The sequence below is a fragment of the Mercenaria mercenaria genome, chromosome 4 (genome assembly GCF_021730395.1).
Source record: "Mercenaria mercenaria strain notata chromosome 4, MADL_Memer_1, whole genome shotgun sequence".
NCBI classification, from domain to species: Eukaryota; Metazoa; Mollusca; class Bivalvia; order Venerida; family Veneridae; genus Mercenaria; species Mercenaria mercenaria.
The window spans coordinates 70,556,655-70,571,596 of record NC_069364.1 but is presented as its reverse complement, the minus strand read 5'-3'; the positions used below and the strand labels follow the sequence as shown (position 1 = coordinate 70,571,596).

General features: G+C 35.0%; 1 protein-coding gene and 1 pseudogene across 1 annotated transcript in view; one reads left to right on the top strand and one right to left on the bottom strand.

Annotated features, from left to right (window-relative positions):
- LOC128556657 (uncharacterized protein DDB_G0271670-like) overlaps nt 1–7,380 on the top strand; it is a 34,622-nt gene extending 27,242 nt beyond the window's left edge. Inside the window, exon 4 of the mRNA XM_053542262.1 lies at nt 7,108–7,380. Within this exon, the coding sequence (XP_053398237.1) occupies nt 7,108–7,380 (273 nt within the window). The remainder of the gene's footprint in view (nt 1–7,107) is intronic.
- Nucleotides 7,381–11,906: 4,526 nt separating this feature from the next.
- Nucleotides 11,907–14,714, bottom strand: LOC123552090 (uncharacterized; annotated as a pseudogene).
- Nucleotides 14,715–14,942: the final 228 nt, after the last annotated feature.

The window sequence follows — 14,942 nt, the reverse complement described above, 5'->3', positions numbered from 1 at the left end:
TGTAAATTTCAAAAATTTTCTTCTCTGAAACCTAAAGACTTAGAGCTTAGATATTTGGTATGTGGCATTGTCTAGACTTTTACCAAGATTGTTCAAGTTATGATCCCAGGGTCAGTATTTGTCCTGCCCCGTGGTCCCTCGAATTTACAGAGTTCTATTAGGAAAAAAACATAAAAAATGTTCTTCTCTGAAACCGAGAGGCACAGAGCTTAGCTATTTTACATGCGACATTGTCTAGTGGTCCTTTACTAAGATTGTTCAAATCATGACCCAGGGTCCCTTTAAAGCCTTGTCCCGGAGTTACTTCGTTTTTATATGTGTTATATAAGAAAAATGCTTCAAAAATTATCTGATCATATTTCCTAAATTGTTTAATTTTAATTACCTGATGACCCAAAGTAATTAGGGGTCACTTGACCGTGACCTTGACCTACTGACCTACTTTCTTGTTTTTTAAGATACAGCTTTGAAATGTGGATGGCATATACAGTTTTGCACACCGATCTTAAAACTGACTGTCAGTGACCATGAATGTGACCTACTGACCTACTTTCTTAAAATTTTAGCATCAGTTTGTTATTTGAAACATGTTTACTCAACTGGGAAAAGATATCAATGCTTACTTATATTTGACTTTCTTACCTGATCTCTCACACATGTCAAGATATTTCATATCATTGCATAAGAGCCGCATGGGGAATATGATATCTTTAGTTTGCTGTTGTTTTCTATGTGCAGGTGGCAGATTTCAACACTTTCAGAGTTTATATAAGTGGCCAAGACTTGTCATTTGGAACACTTTTCAACTTGGTTAACAAAGAACAAGGTCGTGAAAACTTGTGACAAAACTCTGGTCAATCATTAAAAAACCGGAAAAGTGGACAATTACGTAAAACTGCCGTTTCAAGCATATTCTTCCACATTTAAGAGTAGAAGGTATAATATGTTTGCTTTGATTTAAGGCTAGGGTCATTATCTACTTTTGAAAAAAATGGTTGGTCACTGACAATGGTACTTTTATGATATTATGGTACGTATTAGGGTCCGATATTGACAAAAATATCCTGTCACAACTCTGAGTAGCTTACTTTGGTCTACAAACTCTGCCAGAAAGGTGCTTTTTTGTATGCAGTTTTTGCATGTCATTGTATAGGTGACATGTACAAAGACAACTTAGCAAAAATATTTGAGCAGTTTAAAAGCATAAGTTTATCTGGCGAGATGGAGGAGGTTATTGGGTGAGCCGAAGGCGAACCTGATAACGTCCGGAGCCGAGCCAGATAAACTTTCTCAATCTTAGGCACTAACCTGTTATTCTATTTATCTTGTCATTACTTCATTTTCCGATATTTGACAATTTATTTTACAAAAATAAGTGTGCGACAACCGTTTTATTGACGTCATATTCGTAATGACGTCACTTATATAATGGCATAATCACCGACACAGTAATGTGGTTACAATTAAAAATCGCAATATCTTCTTCGTTTTTGAATAAAAACTCATTATTTGACCACTCATTTTCTTAGTTCGGACATTTCCAACACAATGGTGATGGTTTCAATGTATAATTTTTATGACAACAATATCGATCACAAGGTCACATGATCAATTGACCGTATATCACTGTTCACGTGTCAACTGACGGTATATCAAGAAAGATATACGGTACCCTGATATCGGGTCGAAAATACTGCAAGTGGCAGGATAAACTGTGAACTACGTGACTATCAAAACAGCAAAATGTCTACTATTTAATCCTAGGACTAATTTCTTGGGGAGCAATACACATAGACACTGACTACTCTTCACGGTGTTCTGTGTAAACAAAGATGGTGCGTCCAATTGTGATTTCATCAAATAAAAGTAACACAATCAGATTTTAACCAGTCATCGTTTAGTAACAGATAAAGTAAGTTAACCAACTGATATATATTAATTTTCTACATTTTCTTGTGGTAATATGATGCCTCTGTGGTGTGTTACTGCTACATTATATGCAAACATAGGTATAATACATGGAGATGGTAACGTAGTTCACAAAATGGTAACGTAGTTCACATAAATTTAGTTGTGATCATAGTTGTTTTTATCTTTTTTCAGAAAATGGCGTTGCATCGTTGTTTCATAGACTTAAACATTATGTCACATGTTTAAGTTGTATTTCTATCATAAGGATATAGTTCTTAAAAATAAGCATTTTTGTGAACTACGTTACCAAATACCTGTACTAGTCGGCATTAGCTATATGCCCTTTTTGTTCCTTGTTCTTTTAATTGAGTTACATCTAGTCTCATTTCTTTACGTTTACGGTGACTACTTTTATTTGTATATTAAGCGTAAAGTAACACTTAGCGTATAATTGATCAAAACACTCTCAACTGAAATCCTTATACATAAATGTTGGTTACACTTCTTACTAGTTATATAAGATTTATTACTAGTCAGCAATAGCTATGCCCCTCACATTCCTGTTGTTTTTATTGAGATCCCTAGTCAATATTCGTTAACTATGGTGACTATATGTCTATTTTGAATAAATATAGAAGGATTTTTTACATCACAGCTAGTACCAGTTAAGTAAATTCAGAACAGAACATACATTTTATTGGAATTAAGCATAAACAGCTCATCTTCTTTTATAATACAATATATTTGCATGAAATGCATTGAGTGAGAGTGAATTAAACCATTGGACTACAATTTAGGAGGATATTTTCTTCAACACAGTACATTTATATTTACACTCTAATGATCTTTTCTAAACCTTTATGGATACGCTCTCTGGTGTACAATTTCGGTGTATAAAAGGTTTACTGTATGCGCTTGTAAAATTGTGAACGCGCAGTGATTCGCACGAAAAAACCCCCCAAACCTACTGTCAATAATTTTCCGATGAAACGATTATAAGAACAACTCGATAAAACCGTGCATCCCATGAGTGACCGATGTTTAGGATAGCATTGTGCGGTTTACGAAAAAACTTTTCAAAACGAGTGAGAAGCTGTGTCCATATAACATTACAATATCGCGTCAAAATAAAATAAAACATGCATTTATACAAGCACATTTTCAAGCCGTTCGAGCCTTGAAAACGCATGGACTTCCGGTGTGCAATAAAACTAAGATACATTATACATTATAGTGCAAACAAATCATGTTGACTTATTATAACGCATTTAATGCATTGTTTCTTATTCTAAACGCCTTGCTACAATATAAGGCTATTTTTATCACAACTGATTTCCTGGTGGAATTTGGGAGTTCGATAAACTTGTACATACTAGGGTGTCTTATGTAGTAATTAGAAATATACAAATTCCTTATTTCATTATATAAGGGACAAATTAATACGAAATGATATTCATCTTCGATATCGTTACAGTTACAAAGTGTACATTTTCTTTCACTTCTGTCAATATTATGATAACTTCCTGTTTCTATAAACAAACTATGTGATGATAGTCTAAGTTTCGCTAACGTGTTTCGTAATTTATAACTTGTTATCATATTTAAATAGACTGCTCTGTTAAAATCAGATTTCAGGTCTTTATACATATATAATGATGAACACAAATCCACACCTTTACGCCGGTGTGTAATATAAATATCTCTCATACGACATCGTAATAATGGTAGAAAAACATCTACGTTGACGGACTCGGGAAATATCCAAACATCATTGAAACCTGAACTCTGTAAAATAGTTCTAACCTTCGAAGACCAATTAACAATTCCAGGGTTTAAATTCAATTTCTGTCCTTTGCTGTTTTACCATACAGTTGAGAATACAATTTTCGCTTTTAACGTTATACAGTGTTATGAAATATTTTACCATGCGTATATGGTGTGAAACGTATAAAGGATATCTACATAGTTCTGAATACAAGGATAATGAGTTTGTCGACATTTTCACATTAAATATCCATTTACAAAATTTCCGATGAACAATTTCTATACTTTCCGCTTGCAGGTAACCCCATATCTCACAACCGTAGTTCAAAATAGATGCAACATATGAGTCAAACAAGTTAAACATAATATCTATTGGGATGTCTTTGCCCTTTGTTTCACTCAATAATGAACTCATTGCTCTTAAAGCCTTGCCTTAAAGAGTATTTGTAGCATGAACAAAGGAGCCACCACTTGACATAACAATTCCTAAATAATTAAAAGTATTAACAACTTCTATATTGTATGGAAGCCCTTGAGGGACAATTGACTTCCGTACTTCCCACTTTTGACTTTTAACTTTTGCACTTCTCTCTTCCAACTTCTTGACTTCCTACTTCCTACTTCTAACTTCCGCACTTCTCACTTCTAACTTCCACACTTCTCACTTCCAACTTCCTGAGTTTCGACTTCTGATTTCCAACTTCCACACTTCTTACTTCCGACTTCCTGACTTCTTACGTCCTTCTTCTAACTTCCGCACTTCTGACTTCCAACTTCCTGACTTTCGACTTCTGATTTCCAACTTCCACACTTCTTACTTCCGACTTCTTGACTTCTTACTTCCCTCTTCTAACGTCCGCACTTCTGACTTCTAACTTCGGCGCTTCTGACTTCTAACTTCCGCACTTCTGACTTCTAACTTCCTGACCTCCGACTTCCAACTTCAAAACTTCTGACTTCCAACTTTCCCTCTTTGGAAGTCGGAAGTAAGAAGTGTGGAAATTTGAAATCAGAAGTCAAAAGTCAGGAAGTTCGAAGTCAGAAGTGCGGAAGTTAGAAGTCGAAAGTTCGAAAGTTAGAAGAAGGAAGTAAGAAGTCACGAAGTCGGAAGTAAGAAGTGTGGAAGTTGGAAATCAGAACTCGAAAGTCAGGAATGGCGGAAGTTAGAAGTCAGAAGTGCGGAAGTGCGGAAGTAGGAAGTAGGATGTCAAGAAGTTGGAAGTGAGAAGTGCAAAAGTTAGAAGTCAGGAGTGGGAAGTACGGAAATCAATTGTCCCTCAAGGGCTTCCATAATATTGGAATATGCATATGTCCATTTGCAATTTCTGTTCAATACAGCACCTTTGCGGAATACAACTATTTTTGTTTTGTCAACATTTACTGTCAGGTTCCATTTTGAACAATATTTTTCTAAGCTATCCAAGGATTTTTGAAGACCTTCTATTGAGTCAGAACATAGAACAGCATCGTCTGCGAATAACAAAAGATATATAGATATCTGATCTAGCGTCAAACCAACATCTAAATTTTCTTGCAATGCGTTCTCTAAATCATTTATAAAGAGACTAAATATAATTGGTGACGTATTCTCACCTTGAAATAACCCTATCTCACTATCAAAAAATTTAGACAATGTATGGATATGCTTTACACGTAATTTTACCTCTTTGTACATGGAATAAATAACCGAAAATAATTTACTGTCAACGCCACATTTTATAAGTTTGTACCATGGACAAGTGCGATCAATTAAGTCATATGCCTTCTTTAGGTCAATAAAGCAACAAAACAATTTTTCCGGTCTCTAATATACTTTTCTACTAATGAATTTAATACAAAAATAGCATCTACTGTACTGTAATCTTTCTTAAAGCCAATCTGAGCATCAGTAATCTTTTCATTTTCTATGGCCAACTTTTTCAACCTTTCATTTTTAATAACGGTAAAAAACTTTGCAAAACAGCTTGTAATTGTAATACCCCGATAATTATTTGGGTCGAATGACTTGCCCTTTTTATACAATGGAATGATAATGCCAGATGACCAACATCTTGGAAACGTTATACTGTGTAATATATAATTAAATAATAAGTGCAATGGGTTCACTATATCATAAATATTTGCTTTGAAATATTCATACAGTATGTTGTCAGACGAACACATTTTATTATTACTTAAACATTTAGATGCCCGTACAATTTCATCAATTGTAATAGGTATGTCAAGCTCTTCAAAAGTTGAGTTATCTGTACTGTTATTCAAAAAATCTTCAACAAAGTCATTGTTTTTTTTTTGTTTTTGTTTTTTAACGACTCAGAATAATTTTAACAGTCTTAGTAGAAGGTCACACAAGGATAATTGTGTGATAGTATTTTAAAGTCAAGATTTTTATAAGTTTTCACTATATACTGTAAACATAGCAGGTTTTTATAAATAGGCTAAAGAAATTCAGAAGTTCTGGTTGTTGATTTTAGCAGAGCACCAGTGAAAATAATAAAAGTCAATATAGTCTAAAATCAGCGAGGGTCAGTAGTAGCAGTACCAGCAGTAGCAGTGAACAGTAGCAGTAACAGTGAGCTGGAGTAGTATCAGTACCAACAGTAGCAGTGAGCTGCAGCAGTAGCAGTAGTAGTAGTATCAGCAGTAGCAGTGAGGTACAGCAGTAACAGTGAGCTCCAGTAGTAGCAGTATCAGCAGTAGTAGAAGCAGTAGCAGTAGCAGCAGCAGCAGCAACAGAAGTAGTACTAGCAGTAGCAGTAGTAGCAGTGAGCAGTAGCAGCAGTAGCAGTGAGGTACAACAGTAGCAGTAGAAGCAGTACCAACAGTAGCAATGAGCTGCAGCAGTAGTAGTAGTAGCAGTACCAGCAGTAGCAGTGAACAGTAGCAGTAGCAGTAGAAGCAGTAGTAGCAGTACCAGCAGCAGTAGCAGCAGAAACAGTACCATCAGTAGCAGTAATAGCAGTTAGCAGCAGCTGTGAGCAGTAGCAGGTTTTATTATTTTTGTTTTGGCTTTAACGCCATTTTTCAACAGTATTTCAGGTATGCAACGGCGGGCAGTTAACCTAACCAGTGTTCCTGAATTCTGTACCAGTTCTTCGCAAGTAACTGCCAACTTCCCTACATGAATCAGAGGTGCAAGACCAATGATTTCAGACACAATGTTTTCTCTCAAATCGTCACGGAGAACATACAGATCTGCTCTCTCTCTGCTGAACTAAGCAGGCGGGCTGAGCAGCAGCATAACCAGCAGTAGCAGTGAGCAGTAGCAGTAGTAGCAGAAGAATTAGCAGTGAGCAGTAGCAGCAGAAGCTGTACCAGCAGTAGCAGCAAGCAGTAGCAGTAAGCAGTTCCTGTACCAGCAGCAGCAGTAGCAGTAGCAGCTGAAGCAGTGCGAGCAGTATAAGTGAAAAGAAGCAATTACCAGTAACAAAGAGCAGTATAAGTACAAGCAGTAGCAGTAGCTGCAATAGCAGAAGTAGGAGCAGCAGTGGAAGCAGTAGCAGCAAAAGCAATACCAGCAGTAGCAGTAGCAGCAATAGTAGTACTAGAAGTAGCAGTAGCAGCAGAAGAAATACTAGCAGTGAGCAGAAGCAGTACCAGCAGAAGCAGGGAGCAGTAGCACTACAAGTAGAAAGGTTAGCAGCAGAGGTAGTAGTAGCAGCAGCAGTGAGCAGAAGCAGTACCAGCAGTATAAGTGAGCAGTAGCAATAAGCAGTAGAAGAACCAGCATTAGCAGTACCAGCAGAAGCAGTTGCAGTGAGCTATAGCACAAGTAGCAGTGGGCTGCAGAAGTAGCAGTAGCAGTGGTAGCAGTACCAGCAGTAGCAGTGAACATTAGCAGTAATGGAAGTAGCAGCAGCAGCAGCAGCAGCAATAGCAGTGAACAGTAGCAGTAGCAGTAACAGTGAGCTACAGTAGTATCAGTACCAGCAGTAGCAGAGGTGAAGGTCAGTAGTAGCAGTACCAGCAATAGCAGTGAACAGTAGCAGTAGCAGTAACAGTGAGCTACAGTAGTATCAGTACCAGCAGTAGCAGTGAGCTGCAGCAGTAGCAGTAGTAGCAGTACCAGCAGTAGCAGTGAGGTAGGTTTGTGGCGATGGGGTGATTTGAAGAGAGCATGAACTAGATCTGTCGGTCAGATGTCAAGGTCACAAATAGAGCTAATTCATCAAAGGACTTCGGACACTATCATATGCTTCTAGCCTACATTTTGAAGGCAAAATTCCCATTAAGTATTTAAACAATATCGAAATCCTTTCGATTCAATGATAAACCAATGTGTTAGTTAACTTATTACAGCAGAAACTGGTTTGTATCTGTTCCTATCAAGATGTTTTTCTTATTTTATCTAGGCCAGGGTATATTTTCTTGAAAAAATAAAATGTTTAATTTCCGTAAAAAATATAATGTCATCACTTTACGGAAGAAGTTTTAAATATATGAATACCAGTCAAATAAAGTGACAAAATCATTTTATTTAAGGAAAAAATAACATTTTAAGATTAAAATCCTATAAATAAATAGAAAATAGAACGATATTTTTGCAAACAACCTGTACTTGATTTATCTATACACTGTTTATTGATGCATTACATGTGTGAATAGGTATACATGTATAAGTGACCGGTCAGTTTTATTACAGTGGTTCAGGTAGTTATTTAAGTACATGTACATGTCTGTATAGTTCTGTTATAAGTGATGGCAGATAGTTGTGTGCTGCATAACATCAATACTAAGAAAAGGCAGTCATCTTATCAAGGGATAAGTACCAGTTGCACAGATAACATTTGAGCCGCGCCATGAGAAAACCAACAGATGGCATATATAAATACGGCCAGACGAGAAAACAAACTAAAAGGTCCTGCTGAGTTTCAGGTGGATTTTTATGCAGCGACCTGGATACATTTTTATTACATCTTTAAGCCAAATGAGCTGAGCCATAAGAAAACCAACATAGTGCAATTGCAATTGCGACCAGCATGGATCCAGACCAGCCTGCGCAGCGCATCTGCGCAGAGTAGTCAGGATCCATGCTGTTCGCTAACGGTTGGTCTAATTCCGATAGGCTTTGAAAGCGAACAGCATGGATCCTGACCAGACTGCGCAGATGCGCAAGCTAGTCTGGAACCATGCTGGTCGCAAAGCCACTATGTTGGTTTTCTCATGGCACGGCTCATTTGGCTTAAACATGTAATAAAAATGTATCCAGGCCGCTGCATAAAAAATCCACCTGAAACTCGGCTGGATCTTTTAGTTCGTTTTCGCGTCTAGCCGTATTTATTATATATGCCATCTGCATGGAAAGCGACTTGACACATCACTTTCGTGGATTCACACTGAATGTGAAACCGTCACATGACATGATATGATCTGCCATGAAGCTACTGTTCTTGACCTATGCATCACAGGCATATCAATGCCAAGCGTTATTTCTGTTGGATAGACTATAGTCAGGATCAGATTAACTGCTGTGCACATATTGCCTCTTTTATGGTGGTGTTTAGGCCTAGTCCGCCGCAAAGAACAGTCTTCAATTCAGTTTTCACAGAAGGAAGAACATGAAGTAATGTTTACGTGTGACATTTAGTATGTGTCTAAAAAAATATAAACGCACAGAAGAAGATGAAAAAATAAAGAAATGAAAAATATATAAGAAATACAAAAAATAATAAAAACAAAATGGAAAACAAATTACATCTTCATCGCTAGTGGTGTGCACGTCGTGAGTGGGTGGTGGGTGGGCATGCAGAAGATTACCTGGTGTGTTGCAAGTATGTTAAAGCACATATTTGTCAATCTACTGCAACAAACAACCAGGATAAGCCAATGAAAATTTAACCTAACGAATAATAATGAATTCACAGTATTTGCTTCTTTCACTACTTTGCATGTATAACATGCCTATGTGTACCCTTTTAAACATTTGTATAGTATCTGAGTTATAAACAGATGTAAAAATATGTGACTATCAATTATTAAAAATGAATATAAAAAGTATTGGTTACTTTACATTAGGGAACACCCTGTAGTTATATTTTTTGTTTAAAAGTACTGTTCCACCCCTTGCATCAACACAATAGTCATAGAAAATGTGTATAATTAATATCTACATATGCTGGCCAAACATGGTTTTGATGCACGGGTGGGAACAATGTTGTTTAAAGCAAAACACTTTTTATATCTATATAACAGGGTACGTAATTCTATTTAGAACAAAAATCACTGTTCTGTGAAACAAATATTGAAAATTTGACTTTAAGAAATAATCTCAAATATGTATTTTGATGGCATATGTAATTAAATACTTATTTCTTAGTAGTTTATTTTTCACTCTTGCAGTAGGCAAATTCATATAGAAAGTGTCCGAAGTCCTTTGTCCCTTATATTTCGTGTCTGGAGTATAAAACGTTAAACTTGGCACATTTATCAGTAGGTGTCTATGAACGCATGAACTTGGTCGGAAGGTCAATGGTATAGGTACTAAACAGTGCTCAAAAATCAAATTTATCCTTCGTATGTCGGGTATGTAACGTATCTTAATAACCATTCAAGATATTGACTTCAATATTGGCATATATGTAGGTGGCGATAAATGATGTGCAGAGAGAATGCATGAGGCCTGTATTTGTCAAAGGTCAAGGTCAAGTCTGTCATTTTCAAAGCAAAAGTTAATAACCATTCAATATATTGACTCCGAACTTGGCTTGCGACGAGACCCTCCCCTTTCCCTAAAACTATAATTTCACTTTTAGTGTGTAGTGTACTGTACTGGTATTCCATCACCGCCGCTGAACAAAACCCACAACCCCTACCCAAAGCCTCACTACATCCCCTTCGGATACACACACTAAATAAGTTTCTTATAATTTTATTTTCTCCTACTCTGATTTAATAGAACTGCGGATTTACATTACACCACGTTGTGGGGCTGTTATTGATATATAAAATAGAAATAGAGAAATGGTTTAGCTTCATTTTACCCCCCCCCCCCCCCCCCGCCACCACCACACACACACACACACACACACACACACACACAAATACGTATATTTGGTCGACGTTTATGAATACACAAGACAATCAAATTGCTTTAAGTACACTGATTATTTTCATGTTTGTCCATTTATTTATTCAAAAGTATATTTCAATATGTCTAATTAAAATATCTGCGGTGTATTTTATTACTTTTATTAAAAATGTGCATGCAATCTATCAAATAATATATGTTACTCGATGAAGACAGCCGGAAGAAGGCAAAAGATGAACTGAACGATTAAAATGAAAAGGGTCGAGAAATAGCAGTACAAACACTTCGAAAATGGGTAATAGAAACGAACTGGTTTAAGTCACCTGCATGTATTATATTCAATATGATTTAGATATAAAATTGATTCATTTTTCAAGAATCTACGTTTGTTTGCTTAGTAGGGTTTTAGGTTAATTTTAGATTTTCGTTTTCTTCTCCGATTTTTACGGACGAGAAGGTTCAGTCAACTTAGAGCACGACAGATGACAGAAAACTACTGGACACTGAAGACAAAAGTTCCGGATTACTACCGAAATCTTGACCCTGCCGACCCAATTGTACAAGCCATAATAAAAACAGGGTAAAACTGTCTTAGTAGTTTTTAACATTTAATTCACATGTTTTCTAGTAAATTATATAAATATCCCAGTGAAATATATCTGGTAAATTCACAGTGTAATATTGAATATATTTTAACGACCTGTAGACTTAGTTAAAACCGTTAAAAAAGATGAACTAAACAGAAAATCGTGTGCTATGCATGTCTGTCACACTTGAACGCCAGTTCTTCCGAAAGATATTCCGATCTTGCACAGTTCTAAACAAATATTCACTTTGTTTAATGGTTTTATTGTTAATAAAAAGTTTTGCCTCGTATTTGCCTAGTAAACTGTGTCATACACCACTTAACAATATGAAATGTTTTATTGTTTATTAAAGTCTCATCGAAGTACACAAATCAATATTAAAGACATTATAAAAATTCTACATACATGTACTTTGCCACTCTTTAGTAGAGTTATAAGAGACTACTAAAAGCATAATATAATACTATCACAGTTTTCAATAATTACAACACATTTAAAAAAAAGTAATAATAATTTAATCTTGTTAAAGAGTATTAAAAGCCACTTTACATATATATACATATATGTATACATGCATGCATACATACATATGTATATATACATTTAAACCCGGAATGCGAACATGTTATATATAGTAAGGCCAAAACTATATGTGACAAGGCATGGGAAAAAGGGGCTTATTGGAGATTTTTGTCGAAATTTAGTTGTTCATGTTTTTTAGTAATCAATGTCTCCCTTTTATGCAAGAAAAATAGAGCTGTTTCAGTGATATTTAAAGAAATATGGTAAATTTTACAACACCATCTTTTCCCAGTTTTTCTGTTATCTTGCAAGTATTTAAACAAACCAATTACTATAATGCAACAACACATTTTATTCATTTTGTACTTTTGTACTAGTCCTTTACATGGTACACAATATGACAAATTTGTATGGTAAAGTAACTGCTCAATAATTAGTACTAGCAGATATATAGACATAATGGATACCATGGTAACCAAGTTAAAATTATAAAAATATATGTTTAAAGTGATTTTCTTTATGCTATCAGCACAAAACATTGCCAAATATAGACATTTTGATATACCTACCTACCATAACATAAGAAATAACAAATTATACATTTTGCCTTACTGGCAGTTAACAGTGCATGTAACTTCTGTTTTAAAAACATATGATGTTTGTTTCCATGTGCATATCTGTTAGTGATGTTTTGTGTACAGCTAATATTGCTAGAGAAATAAAAATCAAAACAGAAAAAATATGATCTCAATAAATTGACTTTAATATGTTTATTTCTTATCTGCAATAGTTTGTCACTACATAATGAACATATCTTTGGTCTTAAATTCACAACATTATTTTGTTACCATAGCAACAATGAAAATATTATACATACTAGGAAAACAACTTCAGAATGAACAGGATAACTATAAAATTCATTTATGTCATTATTAAATCATGTTTTTTTATTATTTTTATCAATTAATGTGAGTGGCAAGTTTCAATAGTCAAATTTGGTTACCATAGCAACCCTGCACATGCAATATGAGGTATAAGAATGAAAGTGAATACACTATACTACAAACAAGAGCCAAATTTGAAACATTTATATCAAAATTTATTAAGAAAATTAATCTTGAAATCACTAAGATCTGTATATAATTCAGGAAATAGATCTACTTACAATTTACTAAAAAAATAAATACTAGGTTCCATTGATGTCAGTAGTTAAAATTTATGTAGAATGTGAAAATACATATACATGTATGCAATTACTTTAACATAGTCTAATCAATAATCAGAATGTCTTTTTTTGTCATTTAATAGTTTCCAGTATGTTATTTCAAGTATGAGTGTCAATTCCAGTGAAATATGCATCACATGTTTTACAAATGCTGTATGAAACATGACAAAAGGGAATATCTGTAGTATAGTACAACTGAGAATGTATTTCAAATAACTAGGAAATAACAATCAAAAGTACTAGTAAAGTAATAAAGTATATACATGGCATGTTCCTTTCAACGGTTATTTTATAAAATGTGTCCCCGAAATCACTACTGCTGAGCACATGTTTATAAACACAAAACTTGTGATGCACTGTAAGAGTCATCAGTTGTTTCTGACATCAGACATATATACATACAAGCAGTCTCCTGATGTTCATGCATACAATAGGCCAGAATCAGAATCTCTCAGTCTTTTATACAGTGTCTAGACAAGATCTTGATCTGGCTTATTGTATGTATGAACATTTCTTCTTCCTTTTTCACTATCAGTTTTAACAGTTATAGCTTCAGGTTTTGGAACCAATAGCTTAGGGCATGAACCTTTTTCTTTAAGACAATACTGCCTAATTCCATTAAACAGATACCACTGCCTAGATGGATCTAATCCTTTAGGTACAATTACAGCTGGTAACTGACTAGCACTTGAGACTGGAGGATTTTTCTTAAAGATATTAATTTCCTGTCCATTGTCTCAACTGTACAGTGTCGCCATTCAGATTTGAATACTCCAAAGTGCCAATCAGGGCTAAACTTTGTACGGCCAGCTTCCATGAGTGAGAACTCAACAGTCCTGTGAAGCCCAGTCATAGTTTTCCATAGCCCATACCTGAATGAAATGTCATTTTAAGAATAACATAAATGTGCTAGCATAGTACATTTCTTTATTTTCAGAATATATGGAAAGGGAAAAATCAATACATCTCAGATATGACAAGATTATTTTTGCAGCATGTATGATGAAGTCTGTGTCTAGCCTGATAAAATTCATATTCTAAAATTAAGCACTTCCTTAATAGGAGTTTTAGTCCCTAGCTGAGTGATTTGAATTTTTTGTATGAAAAATGAATAAAATTGCATACAACAATACAGTGTTGTTCTTGTTTTGTCCAGAACAATTGTCCATTTGCAACTGCACATGCTCCTCTCCAAACCCATGGTGCTGAAAATGATGGTGGAGTAAGCTGGTCACACAGTTAGCTCCTTTACCAGTGCACTCTGCTTCATCAATAAGATAGAATATCTGAGTACCTGGTGTAAAGTATGTTAAAGTCTTGAAGACAATGACAAGTAAAGTCTCATAATAACATTATAACATTATATTACTTTGCCATTATATTATTGTACCATTTCTGTAATAATCTGATATACTAGGTGAATGTTACAATTTTGTATACTTTATAGAATGACAAACTGTCACCTTAGATATATCTCTGATATCTAGAATCATACATACATTTTATGTATAAGTCATGTGCTTAATTGTGTAACATAGACATCTAGAGAGAATACACATTCATCTACAGTTTGATTTAAGCAAATAATATTATAAATTACCTGCTCTTTCTGAGCACACTCCAAAGCACTGGCACTTCCTGGGAGTTTTGAAAAACAGTGGTCCAACTTGTTGTGCATGGTGTGGATAAAATAGCTGCCGGGCAAAGTCAAATGAGTATTGCTGTGTACCAGGCAATGAACATGGTGGCTGACCTTTAATGATAAAACATTTATATTTAAATTGAATCACATTCACCTGTATTTATATTCATCTTTAGTTGTTACAGGTATTGTATATTGTACAAGAAATTGAACTGGCTCATGTAGCATGTGCAAGGATTGAAAAAAATATGGTAGTACTGACTA